Source organism: Geotrypetes seraphini, chromosome 9 (genome assembly GCF_902459505.1).
Source record: "Geotrypetes seraphini chromosome 9, aGeoSer1.1, whole genome shotgun sequence".
Lineage (NCBI taxonomy): Eukaryota > Metazoa > Chordata > Amphibia > Gymnophiona > Dermophiidae > Geotrypetes > Geotrypetes seraphini.
Genome location: NC_047092.1, coordinates 178,581,132 through 178,604,592, shown reverse-complemented (window position 1 = coordinate 178,604,592; position 23,461 = coordinate 178,581,132). Strand labels below are relative to the sequence as shown.

The window sequence follows — 23,461 nt, the reverse complement described above, 5'->3', positions numbered from 1 at the left end:
ATTTCACCACTTTCCTTGCAGAATGTCCAAATTCTGTATATAACTACTCTGTGAATTCTGAGATTATTTTAGGGCTCCTTTTACGAAGGTGCGTTAGGGACTTAACATGCGAAATCCCACGTGCGCTAGCCGCTACCGCCTCCTCTTGAGCAGGAAGTCGTTTTTCAGCTAGCGCGCGCTAAAAACGCTAGTGCACCTTCGAAAAGGAGCCCTTGGTATACGTTTGATCTCCGAATGACATTTCTTCTTACCCTGCTTCCCCACTGCGGAGCGACTGAAAAAGTAACTTCACATTTTTCTTACAAATGTTTTACGGCACTTTTTAGAAACAAAAAGAGAACTGCAGACCTATGTACAAAGATGCAGGCTACATTTATTTAATTCAAGATCATAAATGCGGTTAATGTTACCACCTTGTACCATACCAAGGGATCCGACAAGGTCTGTGTTTCGGTAAACACGCCTTCATCAGGGGTCCCATCGAATTAAAATAATATAACCTAAAAGTAAATTAAAATGTATAAAAGTAAAATGTGGTATAAGTGATTTGTATAAGAGAGTCAAAAATAATATATGGTGTCATGGAGATAAATTCTGTGGTAACCATAAATTTCATAAAAAAACTGTGAATTAAGTGCTGGAAGGGAAACATGCCAAATGACTTATATTTTCACAGTAACAAATGGAAATACTCTACCCTAATTTTCATATTTTCATTTAGGGGCAAATACCGTATTTCTGTCTAAATAATCTGACCTTCATAGCCGACATGAGAATTACCCCAAAAATGATTTTGTATGTGAGCCTTCACACTGCTATATTTAAGGAACTGAATCTCAAGGGCAGAAAGTTGGCATAGGGCAGACCTAAGTACAGGATGTGGTTCCTTAAGCTATCTCTGCTCTCTTTCTCTTTCACTGCCCTTCCCTTTCTTCACAGGCTACAGCTGGCAATGACACATACACTGTGATTTACAAGGTCTTTGAAACCACGTGTGAAGCCCAGGGTGGCAAATCATGGCAAGAATGTGATTACAAACCAGAGGCCGAGGCCGTAAGTTTTGAGTTATCTGAAAGCATACATAGCACCCATTAAGAAACCTGGTCATACAGGTGATGAAGTTACATGGCCGACACCTACCGACGGCTAAATAAAAGGCAGCTGATATGGCCGCTGGAATCACGCTTTAGGCTGTGGAATACCAAAGTAGGTGTGGCCAATTCCCAAAGGGGCATTAGGCAATCCTAAAGCGGCTACCCAGCCGCGAATCATGCCTTGAGAGGCGGCTGAAATGTAGGCCTGGGAAACCCTGGCCTACATTTCAGCTGCCTATCTTTGCCTAGACTGCAGCAGCCGATCGTGGCAGGGAAATTCTCCCCTCCCCCATCAGCTCAGCGTTCTGGGTGCCGGTTACAGAATTGCAGCTTTGGGGACTCCCTGCCGCTCAGCTGATGGGGAGGGAGGAATTCCCCTGCATGATTGTCTGAGAGTAGCTATGGCAGGGAACCCCCGAACCCCACCGCAAATGAACCGGCAGGAGAGATGCCCACTCTAATGGCGGCACCACCCCTCCTTCCCCCTGCTAACATCCCCGGCAGGAATGATGCCCAATCCCTCCTGCCGCCAACACCCTCTAACATCCCCGGCAGGAGGGATGCCCAAACCCTCCTGCCGGCACTTCCCCCAAACATCCTTAACAGGAGGGATGCCCAAACCCTCCTGCCGGCACCTCCCCCAACATCCCTGGCAGGAGGGATCCCCAATCCCTCCTGCCGGCAACCCCTCAAACATCTCCCTCCTGAAACCCACCCTCCCCGTACCTTTTGTAGAAGGTCGGTTGGAGGGATGCACACATCTTCTGGCCGGCAGATCTGCCTCTTCTAAATGGCAGGCCTTCCCCTTCCCGGTGCATCTTGGGATGCACCGGGGAGGGGCCTATGGCATTAATTGGCCCAGGCACCTAAGGCCCCTCTCATAGAATGCTTTAGGCACTTGGGCCAACCGGAGACTTAGGCCTCCTTCCCATTGCATTCTGGGATGCCTAAAACTATGAATGGCCAGATCCCTAAGGCCACTCTCATGGACTGCGACTATCCAGATAATGTGCCACTCTATCCAGGCTTTGTACCTGGTCCACTGCTGCACTACTCGACTATCATCATCTGGGGGAGGGGAGGAGTAGGTCAGAGAGGCTGAGACACCTGTTTTATGTGGCTTGCAGACAATATTTTTTAAAATACTGACCATCACAGGCTGAATATTGACCATAAGATGTTTTGCATGTACAGTACCTTACACTAACACATGTTGTGACAAATTAATGCATATTAAGGGGCAAATAGCATGTATTACATTACATTACATTTGTGACTTCTATTCCGCTCATACCTTGCAGTTCTAGGCAGATTACAAAGAAGCTAACTGGACATTTCCATGAGATTTGCAATTTAAGGGAGCTGTATACATTAGAGAATGACACGGTGACAAAATTCATCACCGTCCCCGTCCCCATGGATAACCGCGGGAAACCATCTTCGTGTCATTCTTTAAGGAGAGAGGGAAGAATCAGAGTATGAATGGCCACAACCACTGACCCGCAAGCTATGCTTTGAAGAATGCTGAGATTGAGCAGCAACATTCCAGAGCAGAGATTGTGATGTCATAATGCCTCATTCCACCAGTGCCTAAGAGCCAATCACATCAGTGATGTCACAATGGCTTCATTATCCTTGGCTCCCATAAGAATCAGAGTATGAATGGCCACAACCACTGACCCACAAGCTTTGCTTTGAAGAATGCTGGTGTAGAAGGACCGAGGTTGAAACAGACACTACAGAATGACAGTCTCTGGTATCTAGAGCAGATATTGTGATGTCATAATGCCTCATTCCACCAGTGCCTAAGAGCCAATCACATCAGTGATGTCACAATGGCTTCATTATCCTTGGCTCACATAAGAATCAGAGTATGAATGGCCACAACCACTGACCCACAAGCTTTGCTTTGAAGAATGCTGGTGTAGAAGGACCGAGGTTGAAACAGACACTACAGAATGACAGTCTCTGGTATCCAGAGCAGATATTGTGATGTCATAATGCCTCATTCCACCAGTGCCTAAGAGCCAATCACATCAGTGATGTCACAATGGCTTCATTATCCTTGGCTCCCATAAGAATCAGAGTATGAATGGCCACAACCACTGACCCGCAAGCTTTGCTTTGAAGAATGCTGGTGTAGAAGGACCGAGGTTGAAATAGACACTAGAAAATGACATGGGATTATTTTCCGCGGTTATCCGCAGGGTCGGGAATGGTGATGAATTTTGTCACCATGTCATTCTCTAGTATACATGGTTGATACTTTGGAGAGAGGAGATTACAAGAGAGGGTGTGACTTTGAGTGGGGATTTACAAGGGAGGGGAAAGGACAAGGGGAAGAGTTAAGATATCTGGATAAATTTTTTTGAATGGCCATAATACACCTTGATAACTACTCCCTTAGTTTCCGTTGTCTAACGGATCTATTTCGGGTTGGAAACTCTTCTGAGTGAAATGAGAACTACTGTAAAAAATGTAAAACATTTTCTGTCTCTGTCTTCCTAGCAAAGAGGCCAATGTACTGCCCAGGTTCACATCAATGAACCTGAAAAAATTGTTGAAGTTCTCTACCAGGACTGCAGAATTAATCCAGGTACAGAGGAAAATCCACACAGCCATCAGCTATTCTATAACATGGAGTGCAAATTTTAGGAACACCACACATAGCCCATTAACAGGTTCTAATGGGTGTGCTTTTCTAGCCAGATACATGTCAGTGACATCATTCAATAAAGCTCCTGAGACACGTGTCTCTCTCCCATTATTCACTTCCCCCTCCGAATCCACGGTTTCAGCATCTGCAGATTCGGTTATTCGCAATTTTAAAACAAAAAAAAACCATAAAATTTTCGGGCTATTTTAAGCCCTGTAACCCCCCCCCCCCCCTTAAGCCTTACCTGTTGGTCTAGCACAGTGGTTCTCAAACCTGTCCTGGGGACCCCCCAGCCAGTCGGGTTTTCAAGATATCCCTAATGAATATGCATGAGAGAGATTTGCATATAATGGAAGTGACAGATATGCAAATCTCTCTCATGCATATTCATTAGGGATATCTTGAAAACTCGACTGGCTGGGGGGTCCCCAGGACAGGGTTGAGAACCACTGGTCTAGCGGGTTTTCGGGGCAGGAGCGATCTTCCCATGCTCCTGCCCTGTGCAGATCGCTCATAGGAAATGGCTGCCTTGAGCTCCCGTAATCTCTCGAGACTACGATGGGAGTAAGGCAGCCATTTCCTGTGAGCGATCTGCACGGGGCAGGAGCGTGGGAAGATCGCTAGACCACCAGGTAAGGCTTAAGGGTTTACAGGGCTTAAAATAGCCGAGGGGAAGCGGGAGTTAGGGGCAGAACCGGCCCAAATATTATTCATGGTTTTTTAATATTCGCAGGCCGGCTCTGCCACTAACCCCTGTGGATACGGAGGGAGAAGTGTAAGATGTTATGAACAGTAGCAGGTGATATCCATGAAGGAATTAAAAATGAGTTAGAACTAAGGATAAATAACCATGTAGTGTGAGCAGAGGTCCTAATTATGGTATGAGTGGTTGAGTGCCCTTCTGGCAAAGATCATTTATTGCATTGTTAGCGTACTCTCATGTGTATTTTATGTAATAATAGTAGAGAAAGTTAAATACTAAATTATTCTGTGCTCCCAGCTCGCTTATGAATAAAGATTAGCCATTCATCCAATAGGGCCAACCACGTCCCCCTGAAGCAGGAATACTGCCACAGTTTCAAAATTTTTTTCTTTCTTTCTTTCTTTAAGCGGAAAGCCCTGTGACCAACTTGTTGTATGCATGTCGTGGATGTCCAAAACCCATACCAGCCAACAGTATGGACCTTCAGGATCATTTGAAACATGGCATTGAGAAATTTAACAATGACAGTCAACATCCCTCCGTTTTTATAATCAAAGAAGTAAAATATGCTACTAGACAGGTTTGTATTTCACATCCCAAAGCTCATCTCAAAGTCACATGTGGCAGAAATGGGGAGACTATCACCAGCAGGTTAATGCATCACAGTGGGTGGCAGTAAAAGGGAAGGAGAAGCACTGGGATTTGAAGTAGACGTCTACGTCTAGATACATACCAGCAAGTAGGTGTGGTTAGGGGGCAGATTCGAGGTAGAATTTGGGCATGGTTTCACTTAGACGCCAGTAGGTGTCTACCTTAAGTACACTCATTTAGGCCAAGAAATCGCTAGCCTAAATTTTTATTTATTTATTCAATTTTCTATACCATTTTCCCAGGGGAGCTCAGAATGGTTTACATGAATTTATTCTGGTACTCAAGCGTTTTTTTCCTGTTTGTCCTGGTGGGCTCACAATCTATCTAATGGTTACCATACATAAGCTAAATCCAAATAATTTCAAATGTACTGTATATTGGTCATGAATTCTATAGTGATAATTATATAGGAGAGCTGGTGGTAGCCGTCACCTCCACGGTCTTTAAGCTTTCTTTGATTTCTAACACGATTGATTCATCAGGTCTCCTGCGCTTAACTGAAATCATAGCTGAAAGCAGAAAAGAGAAGAATTCAAACGATCAGGGCGTAATACAGCTAGCTAACATGTTTGACGTTAACAGTGGAAGGCGACTTAATACATATGTTCTGAATTTGATCTTTCTTAAAGGTGGTGAATGGATGGTTGTACGTAATTTACTACACAGTCCAGGAAACAAATTGCTCCAAGAACGACTATTCAGAATTAAATCCCGAGTGTAAGCTCCTGAAGGATGGTGTAAGTGATGCATAACAAGATGACGACAACTACTTATAACATCGTTTAATGCTCTGCATTAAATTGACCACCATGTCCACATTCTCAACACCCCCCAGCAGCAGAAACATATAGACCTACTCACATCCTGTCTCTAGACCCACCCCCACCCCTCTCAGTGGTCTCTCCCTCTAAATTTAGAAGGCAAAGATCCATTGATCCACCGCCATGTCTGTCCTCACGTCCAGTGGCGTCGTAAGGCGGGTGCGGAGGGGGGCGGTCCGCCCCGGGCATGGTCTTCCTAAGGGCACGGCAGCACCCCTCCTCCTCCCCGCCCACTCGCTCGTTCCCTCGCTTCCCGCTGCTCTCCTTGCCGCGCACGTGCACCCTTTGCCTTCCCCCGTGCCTTTCCCCAACGCGAGGTTGCTACCCGCGTTGGCATCGGCGCTCTCTCCGACATCAGTTCCGGGACCCGCACCTAGGAAGTGACGTCAAAGGGGGAGCTGACACCGACGTGTGCCACATGCTGCTTACGTCAGAGAAGCTATAAAGGTACGAGGAAAGGGAAGGGGGCAGGTGCGCCGCTCACCCTTTTTAGGCCACTGCTCAGGTCCATTTGTCCTTTGTGTCCCTTGTGTTCTCAATGTCTGTCGGCATCTTATATTTCAATGCCCTTTAATTTTAGATTTTTGGAAGTCTATTTGGAGCAAGATAATTCTTATTCTTGGAGTTCCCATACCATTGTCTTATGGAATAATATTGTTTGGAACTTCAATTATGAATAAGAGCCCGCTTAAAAACAAATGGATAAACTCCTTCTGATTATGACTGGAGTCGCTTTGCAAATGATAATAAGGAATTTGAAACAATGGGATAGATTAAATGTACCATTCTGGTGGGAAACCCTATGGGGCTCATAATCGAAACAGAAAAATGTCTAAAAACCGGCCTAAATCGACACTTGGACGATCAGTTACAAAAAACGCCCAAGTGTCGATAATCAAACGGGGTTTTAGACGTATTTAAAAACGACTTAGGCCTTCACAGTGCTGCTGAATGACCAGAGCTAAAAGGGGCGTTTTAGGAGGAGTGGTGAGGGCGGGATTTGGGCGGGACATGGGACTTAATCGTACTGCATGTATAACCAAACGTTTTACAACACTGCCTAGACGGAACTTGGACGTTGTGACTTAGGCCATCTATAACCAGGTCTAAGTCCACAAAAGGTATCCAAAGTGACCGGATAAGCACTGCAGACACAAAGTACAGACTCTCACACACAGCCCCAGTGATCACTGACCCCCCACCCCCATAAAAAACATAATTACAATTTTACATATCTGTCTCCAGAACATCAGCACCTGGCAGCCAATCATAGGAAAGCCTAATAGAGCTGCACAGAGGTGGCTTAAGTGGTCTTGGAGGTGGGTTAGTGAACCATGGAGAGGAGGACCCAGGCCCATAAGCCACTCTAATCACTGCATTCATGGAGAAACATGTGCACCCCCCAAAAAAAACCCAAACCCTTTTGTACTGCCATATAAGTGGCTCCTGCAGCTATAAGGGCTATTGGAGTGGTAGATAGATGGGTCTAGTAGATTCTGGGGGTGTTTTGGGGACCTATAAGGGAGCTGTTGTGAGATGTTTATGTGGCACCCTTTTTGTGAAGTTCACAGCAGTGCCCTGTAAGGTGCCCCACTACTCTGTTGCCATATCTGGGTGTCTAGTCCCTTACTTTTCTGGCCCCTTCCACGTCCAAAAGGTATTTTTCTAGGCGTTTTTGACTTGGATGAGTTTTTGGACGAAAATGGGGTATAAAGATGGATGACTTAGCGGTCTGGAGGATTTTCAATTAAAAAAAATATGCTGGATGGATTTTTTTTGAAAATGGACCTTTTCCCGTGTCTGACTTTGGACGACTTGTGAGTTAGGCCAAAACGGACTTGGACGTTTCTTTTGATTATGCCCCTCCATGTATGTACTATACATTTGAGAAAATATTGGCAGAACAAAAGGGTGAAACCCGAAAATTTAAGGAAATTTGGGGTCCTTTTAGATGCTTTTGCAACACATTTTAAAATTTGAAGGTATGGTGTGATTAATTCTTACCATACTTCATTTCTTATACACTTCCAGTTAAAGGGAGGGAGGGAGGGATTTCTTTCTTCATGCTTAGTTTATGTTGAAATATATATATTCAATATCAAAGTGCATGCATGCAAAAAGAAGAAAATAAACAGTTTTCTTAAAATTTGCACAGTAAACAACCCTCCACCCCGCCCTTACCACCCTACACAGCAAGAATGTGAGCCTGAAAAACTATCACTGCTCCAAGTCAGACATTCAAAAGTCTACTCTGGGCATGCGGAGTAAGATCCATCCAAAAATGTTCCCAGAGCATCTGAAAGCGACATCCTGGACCCCCATCCAGAGTGGTAAAGTGTCTACGCTCCAAGGAGGCTCGGACGATCATCAAAGACCTCCAATGACATAGAAACATAGAAAATGGTGGCAGAAAAGGGCCATAGCCCATCGAGTCTGCCCATTCCAAGTATCCACCCCCCTGAATTTACTCTCTTAAAGATCCCACGTGAGCATCCCATTTTCTCTTCACGTGGGATCTTTAAGAGAGTAAATTCAGGGGGGTGGATACTTGGAATGGGCAGACTCGATGGGCTATGGCCCTTTTCTGCCACCATTTTCTATGTTTCTATGTCATTGGAGGTCTTTGATGATCGTCCGAGCCTCCTTGGAGCGTAGACACTTTACCACTCTGGATGGGGGTCCGGGATGTCGCTTTCAGATGATCTGGGAACATTTTTGGATGGATCTTACTCCGCATGCCCAGAGTAGACTTTTGAATGTCTGACTTGGAGCAGTGATAGTTTTTCAGGCTCACATTCTTGCTGTGTAGGGTGGTAAGGGCGGGGTGGAGGGTTGTTTACTGTGCAAATTTTAAGAAACCTGTTTATTTTATGACTATACTTCATGCTTAGTTTATACTTAAAGTATACTCTACAGAACAGGGGCCCTTCCTTCACATGGCATTGTTTAAAATGTTTCGTAATAATAATAGCTCTTGAGCTTTCTATCTGTAAGTGGAAAAATCCCATTACCTTGTGCTATCATCCCTTGAAAATGTTCTCTACTCCTATCTAGAAACCAATGATCTTTCTTTCTACTTGACTTTTTTTTTTTTTAACAGGAATCTCATGAATGCAAAGCAACGGTGCATGTAGCTCCTCAGACCACCATTAATGATTTTACTCAGGAATGCAGTAAACTAGGTAGGAGACAATATCTGATTTGGAGATATTTATTCAAACTAGGGTTCTCAGATTTTCCATGGCCCCGCCCCTAGGCCTGCCCCATCCCAGACGGCCACACCCCATCCCGCCTCCAGGCCCACCCCCCACGACCTGCACGAGCAACGAGCGACGTCGGGCGTGAATGCCATCCCGACGTCGCTCGTTGCCAGAAGCTTTTCCAATCCCGGACAAAGTGCCGGGTTTTGAAAAGCCATCCGGATCCCCAGACATGTCCTCAAAAGGAAGACATGCCCAGGGAAATAATGGCATTCAAACCATTTTCAGGTTACAAAACAGCGGTATGCGAACGGAAAGGAAGGAACTTCACTAGTAGTTATCTTCGGCTCACAAAGGGGTAAATTCTCAAAAGCTTGCCAAAATTTAGCGCAACTGCTATTATGGAATGCTAGCGTTGTCTACATTTACGTGCCTAACCCTAGGTACACGCATTTATGCCAGCTCACAGATTTGGGTAAGTGTAAGCAGCTAGGTCAGGCTTGGACACATTAGTGCCGGTTTAGGTCTTTAATCCGGCCCGCCAAATTTGTCTAAATTTTATTAATAAACTACATTCGTTTTGCATTCTCCCTGCAATGCCTGTGTTTACCCAGTAGAGGGAGGGTGCTTACATCAGCAGTTCACGCACTCTCTTTCAAGTTTGAGGATCCGAGTGAGCCTATCATGTGTGAGTGACGACGTGATTGGCTTGAGGCGTAGCGTTCAAATAGACGCTGGGGCGTCACGTTAGACCTTACCCCATGGACTCTTGGCAGCGTCTCTTACACTTCAGGCAGTAAACGTTACCTTTGGAAAAGTATGTTTTGAAAGTTTTGGTCTTTCGTTTTTCTCTTCTTTTATGCAGAGCCCTGACGCAGTGGTTTGTTAAATTTTTTTTTTTTTTTTCCTTACGTTTTCATGCTTTGCTACCTTTGAAAAACCACAACCTTTTATGCTATGACGTTTAGATTTAAGAACCCATTGTGGCCCACGAGTCAAAAAGTCTGCCCACCCCTGAGCTAGGTATCTAAGGGCTCCTTTTATCAAGGTGCGCTAGCGGGGTTAGTGCGTCGGACATTTAATCACGTGCTAAGCCCTGCGGCAAGCCAAAAAAATAACGCCTCGTCAATGGAGGCGTTAGCGACTAGCGCGGCAGGCGGTTTAACGTGTGGTATACTGCGTGTTAAACCCCTACCACGCCTTGATAAAAGGACCCCTGCAAGTTAGTATTCTATAACCAAATTCACACACTCACAGCCCAGTAAAGATCTATAATGTTACAATAGTTCATCACATTAATCCTACTTTTATTAAATAAATAGCAGTGCTTTTTTTCTGTAGAATCCTCAGTTGGCTATTCATCCTTTTTATAGAGCGCTCAATCTCTGAAAAAATGTTGTAAATCTGCATGTCATCACGGATCCTAATTTAATTGATGTGAACCGCCTAGAACTCGCTGGGTATGGCGGTATACAAGAATAAAATTATTATTATTATTATAAGGAGAAATGCACCTGGGTAAGAGAAACCCGCGTAGAACTTATCTACTAAATGGTGAGACCTTGGTTAGGACCACGGCGGAACGCAACCTAGGGGTGATCATGAGCGAGGACATGAAGGTTGCCAATCAAGTGGAGAAGGCTTCCTCCAGGGCAAGACAAACGATGGGGTGTATCCGCAGAGGTTTCGTCAGCAGGAGACCTGAAGTTATGATGCCGTTGTACAGAGCCATGGTGAGGCCTCACTTGGAGTACTGTGTTCAGTTTTGGAGACCGCACTACCGAAAGGACGTGCTGAGGATCGAGTCGGTTCAGCGAACGGCCACCAGGATGGTCTTGGGGCTCAAGGATCTCCCGTATGAAGAAAGATTTAAAAAATTGCGGCTGTACTCACTTGAGGAAAGAAGAGAACGGGGAGATATGATTGAAACATATAAGTACATCACGGGACGCATCGAGTCAAAAGATGATATCTTCTGGCTCATGGGACCCTCGACCACCAGAGGGCATCCGCTGAAGATCAGGGGAGGGAAGTTTCATGGCGACTCCAGGAAGTACTTCTTCACCGAAAGAGTAGTGGATCATTGGAACAGACTCCCACTCCAGGTGATAAAGGCCAGCAGCGTGATGGATTTTAAGAGAAAATGGGATACTCACGTGGGATCTTTAAGGGAGTAAATTCAGGGGAGGGGATACTTGGAATGGGCAGACTTGGTGGGCTATAGCCCTTTTCTGCTGCTTTTTTCTATGTTGCTATGATCCTTTATTTATATAATTTTTTCTTCTTATTATTTGTGCAAACACACTACCAATAAATATTTCTAAGAACTTATACAGAAAAGACTTATCTTAGAATAAGTCATGGGAGCGCCTCCAGCGACATGCCGTGTTTCATTTTTTCTTCAGGGTCGAGGCTCCCGGTTTAAGAATTCTAAAAATTCAAGAAATATATTCAGTTCCCATAAGCACCAGAGAAGATCACTACCGTGTAAAAAGCTTCTATAAAACACTTGATAACTCTACTAAAAATCTATGGGCTCCTTTTATGAAGCCGCGTTAGTGGTTTTAGCGCACGCAGCTTTTTAGCGCGCGCTACGCGGCTAGAACTAACACCAGCGCAATGCTGGCGTTAGCGTCTAGCACGGCCGGCAGTTTAGCGCGCGTTAAACCGCTAACGCGGCTTCGTAAAAAGGAGCCCTGTATCTCTTGTACCAACCAAAAGAGTTACAAAACTTACAGCAGGAGATTCTTCTTTTGCGTTCCAACAACTCACGAGGAATCGACGGCGGCTGACGTCAGATCCGGTCTCTTTTAAGCGGAAAAAAACTGCTGATCTTGGTAATCCTGCCAAACGGAAAAAACGCCGAGGGGGGCCAAGAGCAAAATATCAAACAGCAAGATGGAAAATAAAACTAGGAAGGTAGTAAGGCTGTCTTACGGCGCATTTCGGAAAGAAATTAAGAATGTATTGTTTGATAAATTCATTTCCTAAATAGAAGTTATATTAATAACAATATTTCTACTCTGACTATTCTTAAGAAATATGGTGTACTTTTGCTATATTGTACTTTGCTGATTGTCCAGCTTTCTTCGGTGTAAACCGCCTAGAAATCATCTGATTGTGGCGGTGTAGAAGAATAAAGTTATGTTATGTTATGGTCTAATAACCTGCTTGACCCGCCCCTGACTGCCTATGCCTCTCTCAAGTCCACACTCTGGAATTTGAGCATTCACCTTATACAATAGCAAGTACGGGCAGGTACACACAGAACGGCTAATTGTTGCCAATTAGCGTCAATTAAGGCTAATTATAGCCAATTAACAGTCAATTAGCTAATTAAGGGCTAAAGATTCACTAAGCAAACCGATCGTGTACCGATCGGTTTGTGACCCCTTAACGAGCAAATTTCCCTCCGGCCTGATTCACTTCCCTCTCCTGCGATCCGCTTCGAATCTGTGCATGCAAATGAGGAGAAACGCATGCAAATTGGACAGCGACCCGATTCACTACACAAAATTTCACATCTGACAGGGCTGGCCGATCAACGGAAGATGCGACTGCTGGGGAGCAGTTGGAAACGTCCTTCCAACTCTCCTGCTCTATTGAAGCCCTGCTCTCTGCCCTGCCAGCCCCGATCTCCTGCAGCCCCGAACGCCTCCTGCAGCCCTGATCTGCCTGTTTCGATCTGCCTGCCCCGGCTCTCGCGGTCCTGCACCCCCTGGGCTTGCCTGCCCCGAATGCCTGCCTGACATGTCCTCTCTGCTCCTCCTGGCTCTGCTGCCTTCCCTCCAGTGCGAGCCCCCGGGTTTAAAGCGGGGCTGCACGACGCAGTGCAGCCCCGCTTTAAACCCACGGGCTCGCACTGAAGGGAAGGAGGAAAGAGGCTGCTGCTGCCGCATGGAAGCAGGAGAGTCAGGCCCGAACATGCCTGCCTGCCTGCCCCGAACATGTCTACCCCGACTGCCTGTGCAAGCCCGTGGGTTTAACCCAAAGCGGATAAAACCCACGAGCTGCAAAAGTTTAAAGTTAAAAAAATAAGTTGCAGCTGGGACGGGTCTGCGCGATCACGCATGCGCGAGCCGTGCAGACAGATGGGGGCGTTCCTCCGATCACACCCATCTGGATATTTTTGTTTCCTGAATTCATTGGACCTGCCTGGATCGGGCCCGATTGGGCAGGTTAGTGAATCCTGGCCTATGTTGCACTGCAACTGCCTTTATAACTTACCCGTGCAAATTGGCGTACTAGTCAGAAATTTGAGTGCACATGTTTATAGAATTAGGGAGCAGTTTTGGTATCAGCATGCTTTGCACCTGCAGCAGAGAATGGGGGGAGGGGAAGCCTATGTCCAAAAATCAAATGCACTTGTATTTTTTTTCCTCCCCTGATCTAAACATCCCCATAGGAATGTGTTTTTCTATACAGCTAGGAGTCCACACATTATAGAGCCCACAGTAGTATAATGGGTATGTCTCATGTCAAAATGATTGACAGCTGTCAAGCTATGGATTGACCAATCAGCGTTCACTTGCGGGTTGAACCATGCCCACTCTCTTCCCACACCACGCCCACTCCCCATCGTGCCCCACCCATTTCCACACATGCCCTGCCCACCCCCTGCTCATGTCTCGCCCATGCCACGTTCCCTCCCATAGCCCCAGGCCCCATAATTGGATCTGGATGATTTAGAGATGGCGCTCCCATCATACGTGCTCAGTAGACTCGATTACTGAACTGTGTCATTTTGGGGCCTCTCAACCCCCCCTCCCCCCCCCCCCGTTTTTACAAAACTGCAGAAGCGGTTTTTAGCGCAGGCCGGTGCTCTAAGTGCTCTGCTGCTCCCAACGCTCATAGGAACTCTATGAGCGTTGGGAGCAGCACAGAGCTTCAGCGTGCCAGCCTGCGCTAAAACACGCTTCTGCGGTTTTGTAAAGGGGGGGGGGTAAAATCTTTAATCAATAGATTGCAGCTTGTCCGCATTACTGCCAATAAATAGCTAGGGGGCGCTAGATAAACAGATCATTTTACTTCTTTTATTCCAGAAAGTGTTTTCCTGAATGTTATTTATTTTTAATGTTTGATTTTGCGTAGAATTGTAGGATGCTGCAAGAGATAATTTTTTTATTAAATAAATAAAATATTTTATTAAGTTACACTGACAGTGAAATGGGAGAATGAGATTTAAGGTGTTAATTCTTGCTTTTAAATGTTTTACGACCTGGCACTATCCTATCTATCCTGGTTTGTTTGGTCGTACATTGCAGGTAGAGAATGACACGGGGACAAATTTTTCCCCATCCCCGTAGGAACTCAATTTCCACGTTTCGTCCCCGCAAGTTTTGTCACAGTCCCTGTCCCATTTCTGCAAGCTTTGCCTTAACTGCACAGACCTCAAACACTTATGATTTGAAAGTGTTTGAGGCTTGCGCAGTTGAGAACGGAGCTTAGGCATTGGTGGAATGAGGCATTATGACATCACAATCTGAGCTCTAGAATGTTGCTACTTATGATTTTAAAGAGTTTGAGGCTTGTGCAGATGAGGACGGAGCTTAGGCATTGGTGGAATGAGGCATTATGACATCACAATCTGAGCTCTAGAATGTTGCTACTTATGATTTTAAAGAGTTTGAGGCTTGTGCAGATGAGGACGGAGCTTAGGCATTGGTGGAATGAGGCATTATGACATCACATTCTGAGCTCTGGAATGTTGCTACTTAGGATTTTCAAGTTTTTTAGGCTTGTGCGGATGAGTACGGAGCTTAGGCATTGATGGAATGAGGCATTATGACATCACAATCTGAGCTCTAGAATGTTGCTACTTAGGATTTAAAAGTGTTTGAGGCTTGTGCAGATGAGGACGGAGCTTAGGCATTGGTGGAGTGAGGCATTATGACATCACAATTTAAGCTCTAGAATGTTGCTACTTAGGATTTGAAAGTGTTTGAGGCTTGCGCAGATGAGGACAGAGTTTGCAGGAACGGGGCAGGGACAGAACTCACAGGGACGGGACAGGAAAATGAGTTCCTATGGGGACGAGGAATAATTTATCCCCGTGTCATTCTCTAATTGCAGATCATAGATTATGTTCATCACAGCAAAGTCTGTAGAGCTGCCAGCAGATGAGTCTGTTAGCCATGTATCTATAACAAAAACTGTGTTTATCTGCACAGCATCTACTGTTTGGAATAAGCTCCATTGGACATTAGAATGGAATCAAATTTGATGAAATTCCAGAGGCCCTGAATGTCCAGGCTGTTGCTCAGGTTACCTATGGGAGTAGGTTGCTGGATTATGTAACTGCTGCTTTTAGGAGTTTTTTTAAATTGATTTAACATTCAATACACGGTCCCTGATCTGAAGAGCTTATAATCTAATGCTTGATTTTGTTATATTGTAATATTTTGTGTTTTCTTGTTTTATACTTAAAGCTAGTGCTTTTCATAGTGGTACAGTGAGTTTAAATATTACTAAATAAATAAATTGCTCTTGGATTGAAGAATTTGAAATTTTTCTTTCAGAGGACAATATTTGCCGTGACTGCACAGTTCCAGTGGACTTTAACAGCCCAGATCTTCAGAAGCCTCTGACATATGCCATTGTGATGATTAATTCAAAACTTGATGATGTCCACCTCTTTGACCTTGCACAAATATATGAAGCCAAAACACAGGTTCATATTTCATTTTCAAATACAGTATTTTCTAAATGAATTAACTTGTTATTTATCCTTCAATGTCAGGAATATACTTATTGCTGATGTATCTTAGACATTTGCATCCTAGATTACATGAACAAAATTGCCTGGGGCCAGCTCAATAGGAAGCCCATATGCTACCATGCAGAGGATCTGTCTGATTCCCAATTCTAGAGAGGCAGCGTTCCCAGGTCCAAAGGGAGCTCTGGTTTAGGGCTCCCAGCTGAAGATCTGTGGTGGCAAAGATTGCACTAGAGCAGTGGAAGGCAAACTCATTAGTCAAAAGAGACAAAGATCACCACTACAATGATTAAGATTTCTTTTGAGAGAAATACCCCACGCCCGCTTGCGCTATGATGGCTACGTCAACCCGACTGACACCCCGCTCGCCCGCACATAGTCGAAATCGATTCGTGGCAGAGCCTAGAGAATAGTAACAACAAAGAGGCACAACCAGTCACAACAGGGTTTGGATGGGGGACGCTCAGAATAAGCAATAGTCCTAGCCTGAAGCAACTCCACTGAAGAAGTAAAGGGCGCTCTCAGTGTGAACCATCAGCAATGGGAGCAAGAGCTCCGATGCTTCACTTCCGGGCTGAGGCGGGAAGCCTCCACCACCACACCATCATTGAGCCCCCTATGTGTATATAATAATAAAAAACACCTATAATAAGGCCCTAAATAAATAATGCAATCCAAACCAACCCGTGAGCAATTTAAACTCAATCGGTGGAGATACAAACTGAGCGACCCCCACACAAACCCTGCCAGCCGAAACCCGCCAAGCTAACTACAAAGCAATATCAAACCATAATTAAACTGAATCAAAATTATACTTATCCAAACCAAACTGCCACAATGAAAACGCCAGGAGCCGAAGTTCAACCAAGCTGGTTTCGGGGAGGAGCCCTTCTTCAGGAACCAAGCCCCCGACCACAAACCAAAAACAAAAAATGAAAAAAATGCCGAAAACGAAGCGGGACGGCTGGAGGGAGGGCTGCCAGCCGTCCCGCTTCGTTTTCGGCATTTTTTTCATTTTTTGTTTTTGGTTTGTGGTCGGGGGCTTGGTTCCTGAAGAAGGGCTCCTCCCCGAAACCAGCTTGGTTGAACTTCGGCTCCTGGCGTTTTCATTGTGGCAGTTTGGTTTGGATAAGTATAATTTTGATTCAGTTTAATTATGGTTTGATATTGCTTTGTAGTTAGCTTGGCGGGTTTCGGCTGGCAGGGTTTGTGTGGGGGTCGCTCAGTTTGTATCTCCACCGATTGAGTTTAAATTGCTCACGGGTTGGTTTGGATTGCATTATTTATTTAGGGCCTTATTATAGGTGTTTTTTATTATTATATACACATAGGGGGCTCAATGATGGTGTGGTGGTGGAGGCTTCCCGCCTCAGCCCGGAAGTGAAGCATCGGAGCTCTTGCTCCCATTGCTGATGGTTCACACTGAGAGCGCCCTTTACTTCTTCAGTGGAGTTGCTTCAGGCTAGGACTATTGCTTATTCTGAGCGTCCCCCATCCAAACCCTGTTGTGACTGGTTGTGCCTCTTTGTTGTTACTATTATAGGATTTTTGGCATATTTATTGAGTGTATTGTTGTGTGAGAGCCTAGAGAATGACATGGGGAAAAAATCTGTCTCCGTCCCCGTCCCGTCCCCGTGAGCTCAGTTCCCGTTCCTGCAAACCATCTGATCCCATCCACACAAGCCTCGAATAGTTTTATACTGAATTTATTATATTAAAGTATAAAAAGAAACAATATTCTGTACAATGGTCAATTTATAAATCAGTGTCTTCTCCCCACTTTCTCTTCCCCATTTCCCTTCAATGTCCTCGGCCAACTCTCTCTCCACTTCCCTTCAGCGCACGCATTAAAAACAAGCAAGCAATTTTATATCATTTTCATTCTATTCATTCATAGAAACTAAAGTCTAAATAATGCTAGTCACATAACAAAACATGGTTTTACAAAAATAATTCCCTGCACAGTCAAACCTGCAAGGATTACTAGATGTCTTTCAGCAGCTTCCCTCCCAAGTCAAAATGATCTACCAACAATTAAATTTTTAAAAACACAAAGCAGAGAAAATGTTAATTATCATTTATATTCCACGGGTTTTCAAAGAGGTCAAGGCAGATGACTTTATGCAATGTCACCTCAATAACAACTATACAAAAATAGACACATATACCCCCTTCCCTTTTACTAAACCGTGATAGCGTTTTTTAGTGCAGGGAGCTGCGCTGAATGCCTTCCGCTGCTCTCAATGCTCATAGGCTTCCTGCGCTAAAAACCACTATTGCGGTTTAGTAAAAGGGGGCCATAGTGCAAAATATAGACAGCAGATATAAATTCTCAAAATGGACACATTTTTCCTACCTTTGTTGTCTGGTTGCACTTTATTCTTCTGACTGTGCATCCAATATTTCTTCCCTTCTTTCAGCCTCCTGCTTGCTTCCTCTCCTCCAGACCTCATTATCTCTCCCAACTTTTTCTTTCTTTCACCCTGCCCCCTTCTTTCTTTCTTTCTTTCTCCATGCCCCCTTTCTGTCTGTCTCCCTATCTTTCTCTCTCCATGCCCCCTTTCTGTCTATCTCCCTATCTTTCTGTCTCCCTTCTCCCTTCTTTTTTTCTGTCTCCCTTCCCCCCTTTCTTTCTTTCTCCCTGCCCTCACCCAAGCCACCGTCATTGGGGAACAGGCCGCCGGCGGGGAATAAGCTGCCACAGCCAGCATCGGGGAACAGGCCACTGCCGAGTTCTGAGCTCTCCCTTCTTCCCTTCCCCGTAAAGAGGATGCTGAAGCGCCGGGCCGACCAACCTTTCCCACCTGATGTCAATTCTAACGTCAGAGAGGAAGTTCCGAGCCAGCCAGGCAGCGAAGGTTGGTCGGCCCGACGCTTCAGCGTCCTCTTTACGGGGAAGGGAAGCAGGTTGGGCATCCCTGCTCTAGCTAGCTGAGCTGTGAGCTGCACTCAAGTGGCTAAAGAGCCGCATGTGGCTCACGAGCCGCGGTTTGCCGACCACTGCACTAGAGGGAGTGGGGATAGATCAGTGTTTTACATGGAAAAATAAGCTTTTATTAAAAAAAGAATGTGGCCTCCAGTCACGGTATATGGGCTTGGGTGCATTTGAGAAGCTGAAAGCTATGCCGGCAGTTGTTTCACTACCAGCAGGGCCTCCCAAGGCGGACAGGTTTCAGCGGAGATGTCAGACTAACAAGGTACCAACAGTATCACCCATCTGGGCCAGGGTTATCAGACGTCCAGATTATCCCGGACATGTCTTCCTTTTGAGGATATGTCCGGGGGTCCGGATGGCTTATCAAAACCCGGCACTTTGTCTGGGTTTTGAAAAGCTTCCGACGTCGGGATGGCATCCGCAAACACGCGGATGCAATGCGGCGACATCACACGCCCACGTGCAGCATCACTGCACTGCATCTGCGGATGCTGCCCCGATGCAGAAACAGGTTAAGGGGGTGGGGCTGGGGGGGGGGGGCGGGTGAAACTGGGCAGGCTTGGGGCATGGCCATGGGTCCAAATTTTCCTTCGGGAAAATCTGGTAAGCCTAATGTGGGCCTTGTTGGAGGCGGAGGATCGCCATTGATGTGACAACAGCGACAACATGGAATTTATACTGTGCAGAAGAAAGGCCCGGCAATCTACTTTTGTATTCTACCACGAAAACTTGATGATGATTATCATGTTGCTAGGACGTGAAAACAAGTCAATTGCACCTATCCAAGAGAGGCACATTCAGCCTTCCTGTGCATAAGTTTACCTGGACGATAGAAACATACATAGAAACATAGAAATAGACGTCAGATAAGGGCCACGGCCCATCTAGTCTGCCCACCCCAATGACCCTCCCCCACCTAACTCAGTGAATAGATCCCACGTGTCTATCCCATTTGGCCTTAAAATCAGACACGCTGCTGGCCTCAGTGACCTGAAGTGGAAGACTATTCCAGCGATCAACCACCCTTTCAGTGAAAAAGAATTTCCTGGTGTCCCCGTGCAGTTTCCCTCCCCTGATTTTCCACGGGTGCCCCCTGGTTGCCGTGGGACCCTAGAGAAGGAAGATATCTTCTTCCACTTCAATGCGGCCCGTGAGATACTTGAATGTCTCGATCATGTCTCCCCTCTCTCTGCGTTCCTCGAGTGAGTAGAGCTGTAATTTATCCAGCCTTTCCTCGTACGGGAGATCCTTGAGACCCGCGATCATCTGGGTGGCCATTCTCTGGACCGACTCTAGTCTCAGCACATCCTTTCAGTAATGCGGCCTCCAGAATTGCACACAGTACTCCAGACTATACAATGGATCTATACAATGGATCTATACAATGGATCTATACAATGTCTCACCATGGATCTATACAATGGCATAATGACTTCAGGCTTATGGCTGACGAAACTCCTGCGTATGCAACCTATGATTTGCCTTGCTTTGGAGGAAGCTTGCGCCACTTGATTGGCAGCCTTCATGTCCTCACTGACGATCACCCCTAGGTCACTTTCTGCTTCAGTTCTTGTTAGGATCTTGCCATTTAGGGTGTAAGTCTTGCATGGATTTTGGCTGCCCAGGTGCATGACTTTGCATTTTTTGGCATTGAAGCTGAGTTCCCAGGGTTAGGTTGCAGAGAGGTTAGCATTTTTTTTTTTTTTTAATTCTTTATTCATTTTAAATCCAACAACAAGTGTACAAAATTATACCAGTATGTATCAAACATATAACACTTGAAAATCATACACATATAATCATAAAATATAAAAATTACCACCCATCCCACCCATTCATCCTCAATTACTACAAATAAATATAATTCAAGTATAAACATAACATATTAAAAAAGATCAAATATTTCTCCCCTAAAATCACCCCCCCCCAATAAAATATATATATCTAACAAAGGAAAATGATGTTCACTCATTACAATAACTTTCTAATGGCCCCCAGATCTTCTTAAAATTATCATAGTTACCTTTCTGCAAAGCAATTGCTCTTTCCATTTTATAAATATGGCATAACGAATTATTTTTTTTTAAGTCAAGGTATATTTATTGAAAAAAATTTTCATACACAACAAATGTACAAACATATGTGCTGGAACTTGTAAGTTATATATAGTATATGTACGAAGAAATATCAAGAGAGCTGATAACTTGAAAATTGTTGGTATATCAACAGTATAACTCACGATAAATGCGCCAACATAACGAAGATCAAATAGCATGAATCAGAGTAATATCAAATTGAGAAAACAAAAATGAAATGAAATGAAAAGAAAAGAATGATAATTAGGAGGCGGAGCCTTGCAAATACAGCTTTCGAGAATTCCAATTACGCTAAAATTGGGAAAACCGATTAGATGATTTGGCTAGGTATGCTTCGGTTCTATATCTTAAACACACCAGCTGCCGCCAAGAGCTACGGAGAATCTCCACTGCTAAGGAGAGTAAAATATCCATGAGAAAAGCATCATGTATGGATAGCTGACCCTCAAGGGCAGAGGATTTCAGGAACAGCATTTGGTAAGTTAATGAGATATTAATGTGTCCCAAACAGATTCCCAGAAGGTGTGTATAGTAGAACAGTCAAAGAGTAAGTGCTTCAGGGAGCCCGTCTCAGTATTGCAGATCCAACAAGTTTGTGGAAAAGATGGGTTGATCCTATGGGATTTTAGAGGAGTCCATTGAGCCCTGTGCAGGAGGAAGAACATACTATGCCTGAAATGTAGATTTTAAAATACGAGGCCAAACTTTATCTGGGATGGGGATGCCTAGGTCGTCCTCCCATGATTTTTTCAAAGAAGAGGCTGGGCTAGGGAGAGTGGATTTGAGAAGTTTGTAAAACTTAGTTGCAGTATGGCCGAGAGCCAAATATTGCTTAGAAAGGATACGAAGAGGAGGTATAGCATTTATATGCAAAGGGTTAGCAGACGCCCGGATTTCCTTTTGAGGACATGTCCGGGGGTCCGGACAGCCTTTCAAAACCTGACATTTTGTCTGGATGTGGTAAAGCTTCCAAACGCGTGGCTGCAACGCGGCGACGTCACGTTCGCTTGCGCCCAATGTCATTGTGTCACGTCTGCGCACGCGTGGATGCCTTCCTGACACACAAACAGGGGGATGGGCTGGGGGTGGGACGGGAAGGAGCGGGCCGCGAGTGGAACTGGGTGGGCCTGGAGGCGAGTCCATGGGACCGGATTTTCCTTCGGAACACGCGTGTTTGTGTGTGGGTGTGCATGTGCATGTGCAAATGAACTAGGGAAATGTGCACACGCTGATTATCAGATATGGGGAGTAGAGAATGACACGGTGACAAAATTCATCACCGTTCCCGTCCCCGCGGATAACCGCGGGAAACCATCTTCATGTCATTCTTTAAGGAGAGAGGGAAGAATCAGAGTATAATTGGGCACAAACACTGACCCGCAAGCTTTGCTTTGAAGAATGCTGGTGTAGAAGGACCGAGGTTGAAACAGAGGTTGAGGTTGAGTAGCAACATTCCAGAGCTGAGATTGTGATGTCATAATGCCTCATTCCACCAATGCCTAAGAGCCAATCACATCAGTGATGTCACAACGGCTTCATTATCCTTGGCTCACATAAGCATAGCCACTGACCCGCAAGCTTTGCTTTGAAGAATGCTGGTGTAGAAGGACTGAGGTTGAAATAGATGTTAGGCATGATAAAGAAAGGAATCACGAGTAGATCGAAGAAAGTCATAATGCCGCTTTATAGAGCAATGGTCAGACCACACTTGGAATACTGTGTCCAACATTGGTCTCCCAACCTAAAGAAGGATATAAAACTGCTGGAGAGGGTGCAGAGACGAGCAACGAAGCTAATAAGAGGTATGGAGAACTTGGAATATGAGGAACGACTCAAGAAACTGGGACTGTTCTCCCTTGAGAAGAGGAGGCTGCGAGGGGACATGATCGAGACGTTCAAAATGCTGAAAGGCATCGATAAAACAGAGCAGGAAAATAAATTATTTACATTGTCCAACGCGACACGGACAAGAGGACATGGTTTGAAGCTAAGGGGGGACAAGTCCAGGACAAATGTCAGGAAGTTCTGCTTCACGCAGCGAGTGGTGGATGCCTGGAATGCTCTCCCAAAGGAGGTTATTAAGGAATCCACTGTGCTAGGATTCAAAGGCAAATTAGATGCACATCTCCTTATGAGAGGCATAGAGGGATATGGGTGACTAAAACTACATCAGGTGTATACCTGACTGGGCCTCCGCGTGTGCGGATCGCCGGACTCGATGGACCATGGGTCTGATCCGGAGATGGCAGTTCTTTTGTTCTTATGTAAGGTTTGTTAGTGGCCCCCACAATATATGGTTGGTGGGGTCACTTGAAAGGCGCCCTTACAAACGCCAGGTCCCAGGTTCAGTTCCCTCACAGATGATTCACCAGGAAGTAGAATCAAAGAGGCACAGTCAGAGGAGATTGCATAAAGAATATATTATAGAAATAGTCTTACAGAAAAGTAGTATTCATAGGCATTACAACAATTAAGCATTACAATTAAGTAGAGAGCAAAGCAGTTTCCCTGCCTTACAGAGTCCAGAAGGAAGCGTGAAGTTCCAGGGAAAGGCAGAGAGAGAGAGAAAAGGGGGATGGGGTGATGCTTC

General features: G+C 45.2%; 1 protein-coding gene across 1 annotated transcript in view; it reads left to right on the top strand.

Annotated features, from left to right (window-relative positions):
* KNG1 (kininogen 1) overlaps positions 1 to 23,461 on the top strand; it is a 41,158-nt gene that overhangs the window by 4,872 nt on the left and 12,825 nt on the right. Inside the window, exons 2-7 of the mRNA XM_033959091.1 lie at positions 940 to 1,053; positions 3,603 to 3,690; positions 4,861 to 5,033; positions 5,734 to 5,841; positions 9,026 to 9,107; positions 15,644 to 15,795. Coding sequence (XP_033814982.1) covers positions 940 to 1,053; positions 3,603 to 3,690; positions 4,861 to 5,033; positions 5,734 to 5,841; positions 9,026 to 9,107; positions 15,644 to 15,795 — 717 coding nt within the window. The remainder of the gene's footprint in view (positions 1 to 939; positions 1,054 to 3,602; positions 3,691 to 4,860; positions 5,034 to 5,733; positions 5,842 to 9,025; positions 9,108 to 15,643; positions 15,796 to 23,461) is intronic.